Below are 19,542 nucleotides of genomic sequence, written 5' to 3'. Positions count from 1 at the left end.
GAACTGAATGTACTTCTTTACTTTTGGGATATTGTCTGATGTTTCTCCAATGATATTATAATCAGTTGAAGGTGGTTTAATGGATTTAGATGAAGTGCTTGATATCCTTGATATTCCATCTTTTTCAGTTGACCGAGCAGGATATTGACTTTCAGCAGGGCTGAAGTCGATGTATCTCTTAACTCTTGGTATTCTGTCAAGATTATCAGATGAAGTGCTAAGTGTCATTGATTTTGTTTTGTTTCCATTAGTAGCAGTTTGTACATTATCTTCAGCTGATGTGCTGGATCCCCTTAAGTCTGTTGCTGTCACCTTTATGGATTTAACAACATTTGAAGAAGAAAGTTGTGACTGGGCTGAGGAATAAGGTTCATATTGTGTGAACTCAATGTACCTCTTTACTTTTGGGATATTATCAAGAATTTTTCCTCCAATGATATTGTCATTATTAGTAGATGGTTTAACATCATCTTCAGATGAAGTGCTTGGTCTCCTTGTGTCTTTGGCTATCACAGATACACTGACTCTTTCAGCTGAGAGAGCAGTTGTTGTCTGAACAGGAGATTGACTTTCAGGATGTGTGAAACTAATGTATCGCTTAACTTTTGGTATTGTATCAAGAGGTGCTCCTATATGTCCACCAAAGTAGTCTTCTTTAGCGGTTAGTGTGTCATCGTCCACAGATGAAATGCTCCTTGTTTCTGAAATGACCTCAGATATTCCTACTTTTTTAGCTGATAAAGCAGTTGTTGACTGCTCAGGGGACTGATGTGTGAATTGAATGTATCGCTTAACTCTTGGTACTCTATCAAGATGTGCTTCTGTTTGCCCAAAGGCATTGTCTTCCTTAATGTTCTCCTTAGGAGATGGTCGTGCATTATCTTCAACTAAGGTACTAGATCCTCTTGATTCTGTTTCTGTCACCTTTATGGACTTTACAGTGCTTGGAGGAAATGGTGCAAGACCCTGGGAAGGTTCAGATTGTGTGAACGCAATGTACCTCTTTACTTTTGGGATTTCTACAATGGCATTATTATCATGAGTAGATGGCTTAACATCAACTTTGGCTGAAGTGCTTGATCTTGTTTCTTGAAAACCCTCGGATACTCTTTCAGATAAGTGAGCAGTTGTTGTCTGAACTAGAGGTTCACTTTCAGGCTTTGTGAACTGAATGTATCTCTTAACCTTTGGTAGTTTGTCAAGAGATGCTCCAATGTGTCCAAAGACATTTTCTTCCTTAGCGGTTAGTGTGACATCTTCCTCAGATGAAGTGATTGATCTCCATGTCTCTTGATCTACCCCTGATATTCCAACTCTTTCAGCTGAGACAGCAGATGTTGACAGAGCAAGGGATTGACTTTCAGGATGTGTGAATTGAATGTATCTCTTAACTTTTGGTACTCTATCCAGAGATACTCCTACTTGTGCAACTTCCTGAACGTCATCCTTAAATGAAGTGCTCTCTCTGGTGGCTGGTTTTCTTGATTCAGTTTCTGTCACCTTGGTTTTCACTGTGCTTGAAGGAGGAAATGGTGACGGATCCAAGGAATACTGTTCCGCTTGTGTAAAATTAATGTACCTCTTTACTTTGGGGATTTCGGCAAGGTATACACCTTTTTCCCCAATGATATTATCTTCTTTAGTAGATGGTTTAATATCTTCCTCAGATGAAGTGCTCCATCTCCTTGTTTCTTTAGCTACCACAGATACGTTGACTCTTTCAGATAAAAGACCAGCTGTTGTCTGCACAGGAGATTGACTTTCAGGATGTGTGAATTGAATGTATCTCTTAACCCTTGGCACTCGATCAAGATATGCTCCTGTTTGTCCAAAGACATTGCCTTCCTTTGCAGTTAGTTTGACATCATCCTCAGAAGAAGGTGTAACCTTTGTAGAGGAGGATGTAGAGGAGGATGAAACTGATGACAGAGTTGGAGAATGAGGTTTGGACTGTGTAAATTGAACATACCGCTTAACTTTTGGTACTGCATTAAGGCCTAGTTGGCCCAACAAAAATGTTCCTGTAGCATTAGATTTGTCATCTGACTTGTCAGATGTGCTTGAACTTGTCTCCGCTGCCACCACAGGTCTCTTGGTTGAAACAGGTAAGGATGTTAGAGTTGGAGAATAAGGTTTAGGCTGACTGAATTGAATGCATCTCTTAACACGTGGCACTGTATCGAGAGATACGCCTATTTTCCTGAAGAAACTATCTTCATTAGATGTAGGTTGTATATCATCTTCAGATGATGTACTTGGCCTCCTTGGTTCAGGTTGTGCCACAAGTTCAGTTGAGATACTTTCTTTGTTCAAGGGCAGTGTTGTTGAGTAAGGTTCAGTGTGTGAGAATTGAATGTATCTTTTTACTTTTGGAAGTCCTTCATAAGATGCATCAACTTGTCCAACAAATTTTTTGTCTTCAATGGCTTGTTTGACATCATCCTCAGATGAGAAACTGGACCTCCTGGACTCAGTTGTCTCTATAAATTCAGGTGTGACTACCCCAGTGGTTGGTGGTGGTGATGGTAATTGGACTTGATGAAAGGAATCAGAGTGTGAGAACTGAAGGTATCTCTTCACTTTTGGTAAGTGATCAAGGGATAAACTCCTTCCGAAAAGACTGTCTGCATTAGTGGTTTGTTCCTTAGTTAACTTTGGCTGCTTTTTAATAGAGACGCTGCTGGTTCTTCCAACATCCAAACCAGTTGCTGACCTGCTCTCATCCGTTTCATTTTCATGTCTGTTGAACAGTCGTGCACTTAATGCTCTTAGTCTCATTAGACCTTTAGAATGTTTCTTCTCAAATACATCTGTGCTGCTAGAGGAGTTGTCAAAGCCAATGTTGAGGACTTTGTCTGTATTTTTATCTGGTTTGATGGATCCTGTGTTCATCTCAGGTGATATTGTAATCTCTAATTTCCTTGGGTACTCCATAAATTGATCTTCATCTTCACTGGAAAGTGATCTATCAGTATCATAGCCTCTATTCAGTCTGTTTATACTTGATCTATAGACAGGATGGACATGGTATAGTGGAAGGCTCTCATGGCTCCCATAGAATGATTGATCATTTCGTTTTTTGTATTTAGTCTTTTTTCCTGATAAACCTTTCCTGCTTGAGGTAGGTGATGATGGCAGAGATGAGGAAGGTTGTTCATGCTGCTTAACAAACATGTATTTTTCATGTTTTTCACTTGAATCTTTTGGTGAGGTGCTGGGCTGCGTAGATTTTATTGCCTCAGTTGTGGTCTCAATATTAGTTGAAGGTCTGGATATTGACAGTGTTGGGGAAGAAGAGTCGAACTGTTTAAATGAAATGTATCTTTTTACTTTTGAAACTTCCTCAGAAGATACACCTATTGTCCTGAAGAAATTGTCATCCTTAGTTGTCAGTTGAGTATCATCTTCTGAGGATGAACTGTAAATTTTATCTTCCAGCATAGCATCTTTTTTGGTTATGGAAGGTGATGTTGGCAGAGTTGGGGAATGGGGTTCAGGATGTTTGAAGTGAATGTATCGCTTCACTTTTTGAATTGTTTCAGGAGACACCTTTATGTGACTTAAGCATCTGTTTTCTCCAGAGGATGCATCAATGTTAGCTTCAGATTTGATCTCCATCTCTGATAATGTTGGCAGAGTTGGATGTCCAAAATGAGGTTTGGACTGTTTAAATTCAACATACCTCTTAACCTTTGGCACTGTATCAAGACCCACATCTGCACATATCGCAAATTTCTTTGATACGTTCACATACATATTCCCCTGGGAATCATCCATAAGCATATCCTCATCAATACTGTTTCCGTGTGTAAAAGTCAAATGTATGTCCGAAGGCTCCAAAGTGATTGTCTCTTGTCTTATTAGAATGCCAGCACTAGGCATTCTTTCATTGAAAGGGACATCTTCAAAAGTGTCGAATCTGTTTAAAGTGACCAAGTTTGCACCATTCTCTGTGTCTGATTCATCCAGGATGTCTGATTCTTCTAACACTCTGTTTACAATATAATTGTTTGGTCCACCTACACTTTCACCACTGTCACTTGAGTTAGAGAGGCTTGTAATATCAGAGAGATCAACCTGCTTTACATCATCAACAAGAACTTCTTTAGCAAATGTTCTGTCAAAATCATCTGAATCTATTTTTTTGTCTGAAGGTGATTGTACTTTGCCTTGCCTCCATGTGTCATCATCCTTCAATGGGTTTCCTAAAGCTGAGTTGGAGAGATCCCGAATACTTGACCTTTCAGAGCCTTCAGTGAAAGAAAAGCTCTCTCCACTGTCATTCCACAACTCTGGGTCCAAATCATCAATATTCTGTTCTGTATTTTTGTTTGCAGGTATAGTGACAGGAGGAGGGTCCACACTTGATTCCCTTAATTCTCTTGAGAAGTTACCTTCCTGACTTGATTGAGATGATGCTGAAGAACCGCCCCTTCTTTTTAACTGGGGGATCTCATTTGCATCTGGAATTTGCTCAAATTCCATGGATTTTGGCATGTTTTCGGTTGATCTGGGTGGCAGTTTCTTACCATTTATGACTACCGCAATTACTTCACCTTCCTGAAGTGAGCTGCTACTACTGCTGTCTGCTCTTCCTCTATGTTTCTCCACTTCAAGGGCTTGCTGTTTCCCACTAGTTATTGAGGATTTCTTTTTTTCAATTGTCTCATAAAGAGCATAAGCTTCTGTGTTGCTCTCTGAGGAGCCATCTGCTTGGTCAGCCTCTACAGTGACATAGTAAGGCACTTGATCTTCAACTGTGATTCCACCAAATGTAACTCTTGAACCCACTCTTACTTCTTGTTCTTGGTTTTCTACATCACAGTACCCCTCATTCACATATGGCTGGGGTCCAGTGGAGGAGATTGTTGTTGTTGTTGTTGGTGGTGGTGGTGAAGATTGTCTCTTGGATCGTATTCTCCTCCATAACTTGTCTAACAGTGGTCTCATAAAAACGCCAAGGATAAAGGCTAAAATGAATGTAATGATGACAGACAGGCAGACAGCAAGAACAAATTCTGACTGAGTCTTTGTCCCTTGTCGTACAACTGGATCATTTCTTGGCAAGTTCAAATTTCCTTGCTCATCCAAGATAATTGCTGCTTCCCTACGTGCTCTTGAGCCACTGCCTTTTTTGTAGACATGTAGATCAAATACTGATATGTGCTCCCCTCGGACACCTGAAATGCATACATAAAGTCCTGCATGCTGCTCTGTGATGTCCTCAATTAAAAGTTCTGGATGGTTATTTGTGACTTGGCCCTGTGGAGTCCACCAGTAAACCTGCATGATATCTAGAATAAATATAAAAGGGAATGTATCACTAAATGTACATTAGCATTTACATTGTTTACATGCAGGTTTTAGGAGTTACATAAATAACTGCAATTTTTTTTTTTTTTAATTATGAATAAAATACATTTATTTTTAACATTTAAGATACAGAAGTAGCACCTTTACTGTCATTGCTGCAAGGAATTGACATCTTCGACCCCTCGTAGACAATCATATCATGATAGCGACCAGATGTGCTGAATTCATGTGTTGGACAAGTGAGCTCGGAGTCCTTCAGGTGAAGCAGATCTTTTCCAGCATGATATGGTGGAGAGGCACACACCACTTGCCAGGAAACATCACCCATTTCATTGTCAAAGCTTATCCATCTTCTCAAGGTCTGCAAGTTGCAGTCACACTTCCATCTGTTGAAGGAGACGTCGACCAAGGCATTCAGGCTCCGCAGGAACTGGTAGGCAGGGATGGGAATGGTGACCAGCAGGTTATAGCTCAGATCAAGGACCTGGATGGAATCAGTGAGACAATGAAAATGTTTCCCAAGTTTTGATTTATGTATTAACTAAGAGTTACTGGGGGAGCACACTTCCAAACATGTAAAGTCACTCTAATGATGATTAAAAAACAAAACAAAAAAACATCTGACTATAATTAAAATATAACACAAATAAGCTAAATATTTGAGATGTTACCTGCAGCTGTTTTAGGTCTTTAAAAGCATTTGGGTGAATGCTTGTGATGCTGTTGTGCTGGAGATGTAGCTCTTTCAGATAACTGCAGTTGTCCAGGTCGTTAAGACCTATGTTGGATATCTGGTTATAAGACAGCTGAAGAATCTGCAGAGACTTCATGCAGCCCAGCCCTGGAGGAGAAATGTATATTTATAAGAGCAAAAAGGCAATGATTAACAACCATGCACTGATAAACTTTCTAGTTAAATATCAGTGTTCTTTGAGGTACAGAGGGGCATTTTTTTCCGAATTATATTGCAAAGTCTGACATTTTTCAGTTGTTTTGAGTCATAAAAGCCAAATGTTGTAATAGTTAAAAAAAAAAAAATGTTTCAGCCCACAAACACCTGCTGTTTGTGCCAATATCTGTGGCCATAACAACACCACGTGAGCACTACGTGAATTACCACTTGTTCTAGTTGAGGCTCTCAACACTTCTTGGATACCTTCAGGACGTTGTTGGTAATAGTATGCTAAGTATTAGCTTATAGCATTTGCATCTTTGTGGCTATTTTTTGGTCTTAAAGGAACACGCCGACTTTTTGGGACTTTAGCTTATTCACCATATCCCCCAGAGTTAGATTAAGTCCATACATACCATTCTCATCTCTGTGCGTGCCTTAACTCTGTCTGACGCACCCACCACTAGCCTAGCTTAGCCCAAAGACTGGAGGTAAATGGCTCCAGTGACAAATATATCAATAAGTGACAAAATAACGCCAACATTTTCCTATTTACATGTTGTGATGTGTCGCAGGAATGAGAGTATAGTTCCTAGACATATCAGTCTAGAAAATTGCAACTTTTCATTTTCCGTCGGTCTTAGTACACGATGTAACTATACACATCACAACATGTAAATAGGAAAATGTTGGTGTTATTTTGTCACTAATTGAGCAGTAGGCTAGCTGGAGCCATTTACCTCCAGTCTTTGTGCTAAGCTAGGCTAGCAGTGGGTGCGTCAGACAGAGTTATGGCACGGAGATGAGAATGGTATGTATGAACTTATCTAACTCTGGGGGATACAGTGAATAAGCTTAAGTCCCAAAAAGTCGGCGTGTTCCTTTAATATTTATACCTAAAGCTCTTTAAATTTATTTAGATATACATTATGTGAAACAAGTACATCCCAAATGTTCTTAAACACATCAAGAAATAAGTTAATTCAGAGTGGAAGGCTTACAAGGGTTTAGGTATGTCTGTCAGAGAAGAGAGATGCCTATTTTAAGAGCCGTGTTGACTACTGAGCTGAAGCGAGGGTCTGCTGGACAGGAGTTTATCAGACAGAAACATTGAGGCTGTGCCATGAATCACAAAGAGCTGAAAAACATTGAGGCACTACCATCTAATTCACAGTGCTTACAGGCTGCCCGGATTGGCATCTGCTAAGGCTAAGACAAAGGACTATAGGCATAGAAAGATGGTTCACTCCTATTACTTATGAAAGGGAGAAACTGCAACGTGCAATATGGCGGAATAGTCATTGCATCACTGCAGCTGCCGTTAGAAACTCCGGTTCCCATAGAAACCCGAGACTCGAGCTTAGGACTGCACATGCGCATTGGCTCGTCTAGCCTGAAAAATAAGCTTTTTAAACACTATTTGAACATAAGAAACAACATTTATGGGACAGTTCATGTCAGATTTTGTTGCTTTTGAAATATGAAATATGTCATTTCATACGTTATTTAATTGTGAGTTCGGGAAGCGTTTTTTGAGATTCCATGACCCCATTCAAATAGATAGGACTTGGTCTTGGATGCCTGGAAACGTTGCAAATATGGCCCCCGAGTGAACAGACTTTCCTTGAAAGGGACTTTGGCTAAGACCACAATTTAAAACCTGATTCTTGGCCTTTGTTAACAAATCCATATAGATTTAAACAAAAGATAAGCTTCGAAGTAGACACAGAAACATTAATATCCTGCTTAAATTGCTGTAGTGGATATCAACACTGACAATCACATCCTGGAACAGCATTTCCGATATCAAATGAAAATAAATATTTAGGTAACATAGCTTCCCTTAGAATAGCAATGGATACAAAATTGAACATTCAAAATGTGTTTGAATTGGCTTTCTGGTCCCCAAATTTAATATGAACATTCTCGAAGACCCCCAGTTAAATGTCCTATGCTTCAGACATTTTAACAAAATGCAATCCAAATCGAAAAAGAAGATTGATTAAATGTACGAGGTAGGATGTAGCAAATTACAGCTGTGTTCCAAATTATATACCACACACTATATACAGTGGCGGAATTAGACTTTTATACATGGGGTGGCCAAGGCTGCTTTAGGGGGTCCATAGACAGTGAATGAATATCATGTGTAGGCTAATACTTATTTGTTTTCATTGTTTTGACCGATGCAACACTGCATTATAATAAATAAGCAACCTTATTAATTCTTGATTCCAACGGATATTCCACAGCAAAAACTACAAGTATTCGATTTCACATGTCAACTGCTTAAATTCGGTTAAGACACAGCCGACTGTTTACTATGATACTCACTATATTTTTGGCGTACTTTTAAGCGTATTTATCCGTTCAAGCGCAAGACGTGTTCTCTGTTTTCGCGCTATTGATGAAGCTCCATAGGCCGCGCACCAGACACGTCGCGTTCAATGCAAATGCAATGCAAAACAGTTAAATTTAATCAGCATACAGGCAAAAAGGTTCACTTCAAGAATGAAAAAAGTGGCATCGATGTGTTTTGCTGTAAAAACTGCACAAACAGAAACAAAAAAACACAAACTATATAATATCTTTCCATAAACACAGAATTTACACAGAAAGAAAAATACTTTTAAAAAAAAGGTGGGCTAGGGTGAAGTCATTATACATTAACAACGTTTTAAGACTAATTGTGTCGTAATAGAAAACTATGAATGGCGGTGCAGGATTGTGAACAACTCTGTGCTTATGCGCGACCCCTTTTATTAGGCCTATTAATCATCTGTTTGGGAACTAAAGTTAATATTCTCTTAATATTCAATGTTAATACATGAAAAATGTGGCCATCAAAATAGGCTACATGCTTCTTTCAATAGGATGTGAAATGGAAGTAGCGATCTAAATTTTGCCACCCTGGACACCCCTCTGGCTCCGCCACTGACTATATACTCTACCGCCTAGTTTGTCAATTTTATAAGATTATTTTGCCATCCAGCATCTGTGTCTGATAGCCCCTACGTAATGAAAGCTGCGACATTTGAGTGCATACATACTTTGTATCCATGTATTTGAAGTGCACGTTTCTTTGTGAGTACACTACTCATGCTGTGCCATTTTGTAGTATATAGTCTAAGTACGCAAAGGCTTTAAGACACCTTTGGACAGACTAGAACACCATGTTAGCGTTTATGTGAAGGTTGGTCAAAATACAAGGCCTTAATAAAGTTCATTCTCTGGAATGTGTTTAGACCATTATTACCCTTTTATAGCCCGTTGTGAGGCACTGGAATGTCAGCGCCCAACCCTTGTGACTAAATGACAGGTGATTTATTTACACTTCATCCTGAGGGTGGACTGGTTTAAGTGGAATATAATAGGTCAGAAGAGTGTGTAATCGCAACAGATCAAAGTTCCACTGATGATTCAGTCATTTACTCCAGGGCGTAAAACAACAGTGTGTGTGTGGGGTTTACGAACGTCACAAATTATATAATACAGAGATTCAATTATTTTTGAATTGATTTCAATGTTTGTAGTAGATCTCAAAAATAATTAAAAAGGGTTATTTGTTAAAGGGTTAGTTCACCCAGAAATGACACCCTCATGCCGTTCCAAACCCGTAAGACCTTCGATCATCTTTCTGAACTATCCAGCAACATCATTGCAATTCTCAAGGCCCAGAAAGGTAGTCGTTATTTTTGTTTGTTTTTTTTGCGCACAAAAAGTATTCTTGTCGCTTCATAACATTAAGGTGAATCACTGTATTCACATGGACTATTTTAATGATGTCTTTGCAACCTTTCAGGGCCTTGAAAGTTGCAATGACGTTGCTGCCTATGGGTAGTTTAGAAACCTATGAACGAAGGTCTTATGGATTTGGAACAACATGAGGGCGAGTAATTAATGACAGAATTTACGTTTTGGGTGAACTAACCCTTTAACAGCTAGGATTTAAATGGCATGATTCATTTAAGAATTTATTTCAGTTTTTTCATCCATCACATGAATTAACACTAAGGATGGGAATATCAACATAGTAATGCGACTTATTAATTTGCCTTGATTTCCTTTATAATTTGAATATGTTTTACAGGACAATGAAGGTCAGAGATGCTTTTTTTTACAGTATGAGTGTTGCATAAATTATCACATACATACTCCCGCTGCTTGCACGTACCCTTTGGTAGATGTTTAAGCTGGTTTCTTTCTGCAGATAGCAACTGAAGCTCAGATGCCCAGGATGTGCATTCCTGTTCTCTACTTGACAGGGTCCAAGTGGCTGATCGGTCTTTCTCCAAAATCAAAGACAGGCTCTCCAGAGCATTACTTCCCACCCAAAGGTGCAGAAGTCCCATCAATTTCACATGACCAAAACTGAGAGGAGCCAGTGAACGCAGGGCATTATTGGATAGGTTCAAGGAAACCACATTTTCCGGGATGTGTGTGGGAGTCGTAGTCAGGCCTAAAGAAGAGCAGTTCAGGAGAGGACCTCGCTGACACAGGCAGGGAACAGGACAGGCAGAGGTGGGGAAGGAGTGTGTCCCCCAGAGGTGGAGGAGCAGCACTGCCACACCAAGCACCGAGCTGTACGCTGACATTATAGTCAGCCCTGAAACATAAACAACAAGTGATGGATTTGAAATTATGACAGGATATGGCATACTGACATTTGTATGGTATAATATAGAGACAAAAAAAAAGAAAGATATAGGATGGAAGCAGAAATAATTCTCCCATGAACTGCACCACATCAATAAAATCAATCATATGTACGTACACACACATACAGTTCAAATCTAAATTATTAAAAACCAATCATTTACTTGCCTAAGCTTAAGTGAAAACTAAAGTACACAAATCACAGATGCACTGTTTGAATAATTGTGTAATAGGTTTGTTTAACACTAACCTTTTTTAGGGTAGCAATGCTCCACTCGGCTCAGGCGATCTTATGGCTGTAGACGGATAATTACCAACAAAACACTGAGACTTGACTGAGAAATTCTTTGACTTTAACTCCAACTTCCCTGAGATCAAAGTCTGAATAGCATTATGGCACCAGAAACACACAGAACAATCGTTCTGCAATCACTCACTTGCCCGAGTTAATGTCTTACTCCGGTTTGTTCCCTCCCAAGCATTTTCAGAACATAATAAAATAAAATCAAATATGATAAAAAGATTTCCTACTCAATGTTGAATATGAATAAACAGGTGTTTTACATAAATATGTATATGCATTGATATTTTAGTGAATTTAATTGCCACCAGATCATTGACTGAAATTAATAATTGAAATTGTTAAGACGACGGAAACGGGAACAATCACAATACACATTGCTTTTCAATCAAAAGCTGCATTCGCATTTATTAACAAAAACACTGCAGAATATTTGTGATTTCCTTTCTGACGATGTTGAAAAAAATCTACAGGGTTGAAAAGAAAGTCACGTCTGACAATTAGTCTCTTAAGCACGGAAGAGTTTTAGTTTCGGACATCACAATAATACTGTATTCAAAAACAACAATAAATACCACACATGTACCCAGAAAAACCAGGCCAAGAAGGTTATATTGCACAAAATATCACACTTGGATAACTCGAATATATATCATAGCCTAGAGGTTTCCTGTTTTTATCTTATCAAAAAATATTGGACTGGTACACACCTCTGAACGTCATTAGACAAGTCATTTGTCATTAGTCCATGGCACTCGGAGAAGGGCACTATAATACAAGCCTTGAAAATATGTGCCAGAATTGATGTTATCACTAACCACTGTTTAAGGATCAGTGTTACTTACGTAAGATGTGGCTGTGCTGACCCTGCTTCAGTGAAGATAGAGAGTGTTACAAAGAAATGAACAGAAAAAGGCTAAAATCATGACCAAGTAAACATATAAAAACAAACCCTGAAAAAATCTTAATGACGTTTTAGCTGTTAAATAATATTGGCCACTTTACACCCCCTGTATAACTAAACAATACAGAAGGTTTATGACACTATTTTAACATTTGTATCAGTCAAACAACATCCCTCTTTTTATGTGGCCATTTGATGGTTATAAAAGACAGGAGGGGATTGTAAAAGAGTAATAATACTGCTCAGAAAATCACTGGACTCAATTACTCCGCGACGATACAATATATAAAGCACATGCAGTGAAGGCTGAAAGTGGGCAGCTTAAAGACTGTAAAACACTGATGTGAGCCAATGATAATGCACAGGGAGCTCTCGGCCATAAAACAAAACGATACTGTTTGTGCGGAGACGGATTTATGGTTATAAGGGAGCGATTATCATCATAGAGGTATGTGTGTATGTATGTGTGTTCTTAGACCTCCAATAAAGTTGAGTGGGCATTTGGAAGAAACTGTCCTGGTGGGTGGGAGTGTGAGGGCGTACGTTTTGTGTATTGCACACTAATATTATAGGCTAATTAGTGTCCAGTTTTTCAAACTAAATAAGAAAAGCCACACTATCTTCTTTGTATCTTTTAGCAGTTCACCTGAAATGTCATGTTTCATTTGCAGACATGGATGAGCATGTGTATTCCAGTGGTATTCGTCTCTCTTTCATTAGTGTGCTGCTCCGCAGGGATTGTCGGATGTTTGGCAGCCCATGTTGGAGTATTTGACCTGCACTCTGAACAGCGTCCCGTCTGCGCACATGCAAAGTTTATACCTCTCCAACCCCTCATTGAAGTACAAGTCTCCACCTAGAGAGGAGTTTGGTATACGCGAAGGACTGAACATCACTGAGCCATTTAGAATAATGCTGTTTTCCTGCACACAAAACAGAAAAAAAACATTCATTCAACTCATATTTATGTTCAGATTTATATTACACTGCTGTTCAAAAGTTTGGGGTCAGTAAGCAGCACAACTGTTTTCAACATTGATAATAATAATAAATGTTTCTTGAGCACCAAATCAGCATATTAGAATGATATCTGAAGGATCATGTGACACTGAAGACTGGAGTAATGATGCTGAAAATTCACCTGTGCCATTACAGGAATAAAATACAATTTAAAATAGACAACAGTTATATTAAATTGTAATTATACCTAATAATATTTTCCCGGTTTTTAGGTTATAGAATAAATGTTTTACTCCAAAGCCTGTTGGAGTAAATTATTGGCACCCCTAGAAATTCTTATGAGTAAAATATCGGTGTATTCCCATTCATATTTGTTTTTTTGGCACACCAGGGTGACTTAGGAGCATGACATTGTCCAGCCATGACTTTGTTCCACAGGAGTATAAATATGAGGAAACACGAAGGCCAAATTCCCTTAATCATTCATCACAACGAGTGAAACCAAAGAATATAGTTCTGATGTGCAGCAAAAGATTATTGAGCTTCAAAAAATAGAAAGTGGCTGTAAGAAAATAGCTAAAGCATTGAAAATCCCAGTTTCCACCATCAGGACAATAATTCAGAAGTTCAGTCAACTACAGATGTTCTGAATCTGCCTGGAAGAGGACGTGTGTCTCTATCGTCCTAATGCACGAGAGGAGGAGAGTTTGAGTGGACAAAGACTCTCCAAGATCACAGCTGGAGAATCCCAGAGATTAGTTCAGTCTTGGGGTCAGAAAGCCTAAAACAAGTATCAAAAAGTATCTACAGAAAAATCCTCCTCGCTCATCCAAAAACAAACTCCAGCATATTCAGTGTCAGACACGACTGGATCTTCAGACGGGACCTGGTTCTGTGGTCAGATCAAACTAACAAAAGAGCTTTTTGATGGGTTTGGTGCACACAAAGTACTCCATGCCCACGGCTGGACCTTTAATGTTGTGGGCCTATTTTTTTGCTGGAGGTCCTGGACATCTTGTTCAGATTCATGGTATCAAGGATTCTAGCAAATACCAACAGATAAAAAATCAAAACCTGACGCTTCTGCTAGAAATCTTATAATGGGCCGTGGTTGGATCTTCCATCAGGACAATGATCCAAAAACGTGTGACTGAGCACAAAATGAAGCGTCTGCCATGGCCGTCCCAGTTCCTGACCTGAAAACTGTAGAAAATGTGTGATAAACTGAAGAGAAGAGCTGGGAATCTGAAGGATCTGGAGAGATTCTGGATGAAGGAATGATCTCTGATCTCCAAACTCATCAGGCATTACAGAAGACGACTCAGAGCTGTAATCTTGGGGAAAGGAAATTGCAATAATTGGGATCCAATAATTATGGCCAACGTGAACTAGTGAAAAACATTTAATTCATAATGTGATTTCCCCCCACTTCCAATTGTTTTAATTCAATGAAAGGTTAGAATTTATTTTTATTGAAAGATCAAAAGGATAAACAATGCAGATTTATTTTCACAGCCGCCTTTGCTGTATAAGCACTTTATACATTTTTCTTCTTAAAAAAGAAAAACTTCAAAAATGTTTTTAACTACTTACCGCTTTCAGCTCGATGTCCCCACCCATGCTGAACTCCACAGTTTTGCCCATGATGTAAACTCCCTCGTTGCCACGAATAATGGCCTTACCATCTCCTTTGATAGTGAGGTCAGATGATGCATTGCTGGTGATCTGCAAAGTACGGCACTGAGTCACTGTACAAACAACTTTTGTGTGACTAATCAAAACGATCATAAATCTCATATGGTCTCTAAGATTTGTCCTGTGTCGTATGCAGTGTGATTCAGGTCATTCTATTCAGTCAGGACTATGAGTACAGTTGCTTACTCGCTCAGTAGAAGCTTTCTTCACGTTGAGAACCTTGACGTCTTTGGGCAGGTGGAACTCGTGGTTTTCAAAATCAGTGCTAAAGAAAGTCTTCTGAGTGCGGGGGTCAGTGAAGGAGATGCCCAAGTCGCTGACGATAGACGTTTTATCTTCCTCTACGCTCAGCTTAGTGTTGCCCTGCTGGAACACCACCTGTAAAACGCAGAAAAGCCCTTAATTAATACACTTTCTCATACGATCCGATTTGTCCAAAGAAAGTCAGATACTATGCCGACTGACTGGGTTATTGTTTCCAGTAATGACAAGGTCCTGGTCCTTCCTGCCGCCCACTGTGCTCTTGTGCAGCGGGTGAACCACACCCATATCGGCCTTCTGTTTGAAGCGTAGCAGACCGCTCTCGTGAAACTCCATACTTTCACAACCTCCTGGACCTATCCGTATAACTGTCCATATCACTAGAGTTATCTATAAAAGACAGACAGTGACAATGTGTGAGTGTCTTTGTATTCAAATGTGAAGTACAGATGTAACTGAACTGACTTTTAATGGGTTAGTTCACCCAAAAATGAAAATTCTGTCATTAATTACTTACCCTCATGCCGTTCGACACCCGTAAGACCTCCGTTCATCTTCGGAACAGAAATGAAGATATTTTAGTTGAAATCTGATGGCTCTGAAAGGCCTCCATTGGCACAATGGCACTTTACACTCTCAAGACCCTTAAAAGGTACTAAAGATGTTGTTATAAAGTCCATCTCACTACAGTGGTTCTAAAATAACTTTATGAATCGGCGAGAATAGTTTTTGTGCGCAAAAAAACCCCTAAATAACAACTTACATAGTGATGACGATTTCAAAACACGGCATCATGAAGCTTCGAAGCGTTATGAATCAGCGAGTCGAATCAGCGGTTTGAATCGCCAAATTTCAGCAGTTTGGTGGTTTGACACGCGATCCGAATCATGATTCGACTCACTGATTCATAACGCTTCGAAGCTTCATGATGCCTTGTTTTGAAATCGTCATCACTATGTAAGTCGTTATTTAGGGTTTTTTTGCGCACAAAAACTATTCTCGCCGATTCATAAAGTTATTTTAGAACCACTGTAGTGAGATGGACTTTATAACAACATCTTTAGTACCTTTTAAGGGTCTTGAGAGTGTAAAGTGCCATTGTGCCAATGGAGGCCTTTCAGAGCCATCAGATTTCAACTAAAATATCTTCATTTCTGTTCCGAAGATGAACGGAGGTCTTACGGGTGTCGAACGACATGAGGGTAAGTAATTAATGACAGAATTTTCATTTTTGGGTGAACTAACCCTTTAATGGTTTTGAAAGAAGTCTCTGATGCTCACAGAGGCTGCATTTATTTGAAACTGATACATTTGCAATTGTTGAATATTATCTGTTTTCAAATGTAATATATTTGAACTGTAGTTCATCCCTGTGATGACAAAGCTGAATATTCAGCATCATTATTCAGTTTTCAGTGTCACATGATCAGTCAGATATCAATTTAATATGATGATTTGGTGCTCAATAATTATTTTGTTATTTATTATTTCTTAAGATCAATGTTAAAAAACGGTTGTTCTCTTTTTGTGGAAACCATGATTTTTACATATACATCCAATCATATTGATAACATATCAGGCAAAACACACTCACAATGAGATTAATGAGCGCAAGCAGAAAGAGTAGGATGACTATGCCAATGGCAATGATGCCCTTGCGACCCCTCAGTCCTGTCTTGTGGAGTCGCTCCTCTTCAATTGGAACATATCCAGCCTTAAAATTACTGTTGTGCTCTTTATTAACTGATCTGCGCTCAATAGCCTTCTCCCTCATAGACTTCTTCACTGGTGCATTTGAGATTTCCTGTGGATGTAAGGGAAAAAGGACGACTAGATGTTACAATTATTGAATGTTACTGTACATTTAATAGACAATTCATTACTGCCACAAGTGGTCTGCCATTATATGCCACACCAACAAGAACCCCTTCAAAATATAGCAATATTCAGCTTTACTTGCATGGCTTGCAAACAAGATCTTTCTAGGCTTCTGCTGTCAGTGGTGCTGAGTTTGGGTGTAATATTTATTATAGTAGAACAAAAACACTTAGAATGTATCTAATGCATCTAAAAAAAATCTAACCTCCCTTTTCTGGGCAATTTCCAATAACTTTCAAACAACTTGTTAAGGCTCATTTTTAGTGGATTTATAAACTCCTCAAGTTCACACAGATGTCCTAGCGGAATAGTCAATGGTGTGGTTCAACTGGTAACACTTTATTTTACAGTGTCCTTGCTACATAGCTTTTGTTATTGCAGTTAATTATGCATAATTACATGCAACTAACCCTAAACCAAACCCCAACCCTATAGTAAGTACATGTAGGCTAGTTACTAAATATTAATCAGTACTTAAATATATAATTACACTGTAACAATGACACCTTAAAATAAAATGTAACCTATTAACTATATTTAAAGGGTTAGTTCACCCAAAAAATTTAAATTCTCTCATTAATAAGCCCTCATGTTGTTCCAAACCCGTAAAACCTTCGTTCATCTTCAGAACACAAATGAAGATATTTTAGATGAAATCCGAGATCTCTCTGATCCCCTCCATAGACAGCAATTTGATTACCACTTTCAAGGCCCAGAAAGGTAGTAAAGAAACTGTTAAAATAGTCCATGTGACTCCAGTGGTTCAACCTTAATGTTATGAAGCGACGAGAATACTTTTTGTGCGCAAAAAACAAACAAAAATAACGACTTTATTCAACGATATATGTGTCAGTCTCCTACGCTGTTGACTTAGTAAATACAGTGCAGCGCTTCCAAGTTATGTCAGAGCTACGCCAGAACGCCGGCTTACCATTGGCCGATGCTGTACATATGAGCACCACGACACATGCATGTGATGCTGACGAAGGAGCTGACCAACGTAAACTGCGTAGGAGACTGACACAGACGTGAAGAAATCGTTGAATAAATTTGTTATTTTTGTTTGTTTTTTGCGCGCAAAAAGTTGCTTCTTGTCACTTTATAACATTAAGGTTGAACCACTGGAGTCACATGGACTATTTTAACGATGTCTTTAATACCTTTCTGGACCTTGAAAGTGTTAATCAAATTGCTATTTATGGGACAGAATATTCATTTTTGGGTGAACTAACCCTTTAACATGTTCACTAATGTTTTGGAACCACAAAATATAAAAAAAACGTTTTATATTAATTTGAAAACTACATGACTTTATATATTATATAACAAATTATTTTATATTTTGTTATAATTATGCAACGCAATGCTACTATTGTCTTAAATGCATAAGACAATACATAAGACACGCAATGCATGTCTTAAATGCTGAAATACTTTTGGGACCACTGACTGTATAATATAGTGTAATATTTAAGCCAATATTTATTTCAATCTTCTCTTTTGAACTATTTAGATTGAATCATTTTAAATAGTGCACTAAATAGTTACTTGTGTGGACTGATTTGGGAATATGCAAATAATTACATGATTGAATAATACTGAAGATTATGAAATAGCATATGTTTCTGCAATATTTTAGCAATTTTTCAGTCAAAAGCATCTTCTATTAGAATGATATAACAATAAACACTTTCGTACTATTACTGTGTGCTAGCTAAATAAGAAAGCAGTGTTGCTGTCACAGGAATGCAGTATATGAGTCCGTCTGTCTACATGTATGCCTAAAAATAAATGACACGCACCCCTTTCCTCTGTAATAAATTAGAGCTTATGTATTTAGGCAGAAAAAAGTGTTTATTTTAAAGCTCCAAAGTGTTAGTATAACAAAGGCAAACTTAGAAGCAAACGTAAACCTGCAATAATGAGTCAATTTTTCCATAAACGGTCAGGACACACATCGCGCAAATTATCGTTATTCATTCACATACATCGAAGCAGACATCGTTTGAATTTTTAAGTTATTATACATGACTCGTTTTAACGCCGAAAATCGCTTGTAAAAAATCACAACGGAGAATATATTTACAATTCACATTGAAAACAGACCTGCTCCGACGCCATGTTGACCCTCCCTCTCCAGACCGCCTGCACTGACAGCTTCACGCAGCCTGAGGAGGAGAAACCACTGCGAGAGGACCGTTACCCGAACAATACGCACAAATAGCGAAACCTTCACGCGGATTATACACCTCAAACATGTTTATCCTAATAAAATTACATTCCATAAATATAGACCAATGTGGAAGAAGGAATGAGTTACTTTTAAGGGAGTACGAACTGATTTGTTAGATGGTTTGTTCCTCCGCTATAAAGGGCCAGTTGTGAATCTGACAGACTCGCCGTATAAGGAAAGTACAAATAAAGCATTTTACCCCAGTTCATGTTAACGCTACAGAACATGTATTGCTTGTTATTATAACTTTTCTATTATGCTTTGTTTTTACTTTTAATATTTTTCCATCCCTTTTCCCAGTTTTACGAATTTCATAAATATTAACAGAAAAAAAACTACAGTAAACATTTGAGAGTGAAAATTATAAATTTTTCATTTTCAGAAAATACTTTTACTGCAATTATGTAGCTAGTAAAGATAAGCATTGCTTAATAATTTAAACAGTATTT

The 19,542-nt window shown here is 38.4% G+C and overlaps 1 protein-coding gene across 1 annotated transcript; it reads right to left on the bottom strand.

Annotated features, from left to right (window-relative positions):
- Nucleotides 1-11,547: 11,547 nt before the first annotated feature.
- sgcb (sarcoglycan, beta (dystrophin-associated glycoprotein)) lies at nucleotides 11,548-19,229 on the bottom strand. The gene is made up of 6 exons (XM_079830568.1): nucleotides 18,967-19,229; nucleotides 16,577-16,786; nucleotides 15,187-15,372; nucleotides 14,908-15,099; nucleotides 14,620-14,751; nucleotides 11,548-12,989 (listed from the first exon to the last, which is right to left on the bottom strand). The coding sequence occupies exons 1-6, from the start codon at nucleotides 18,979-18,981 to the stop codon at nucleotides 12,783-12,785; spliced, it is 942 nt and encodes a 313-aa protein (XP_079686694.1). The 5' UTR covers nucleotides 18,982-19,229; the 3' UTR covers nucleotides 11,548-12,782.
- Between the last annotated feature and the right edge of the window lie 313 nt (nucleotides 19,230-19,542).

Source organism: Gobio gobio (genome assembly GCF_949357685.1).
Source record: "Gobio gobio genome assembly, chromosome: 12".
In the NCBI taxonomy this organism is placed as follows: domain Eukaryota; kingdom Metazoa; phylum Chordata; class Actinopteri; order Cypriniformes; family Gobionidae; genus Gobio; species Gobio gobio.
The sequence above is the reverse complement of the archived record's forward strand: the minus strand, read 5'-3'. Positions and strand labels throughout refer to the sequence as shown.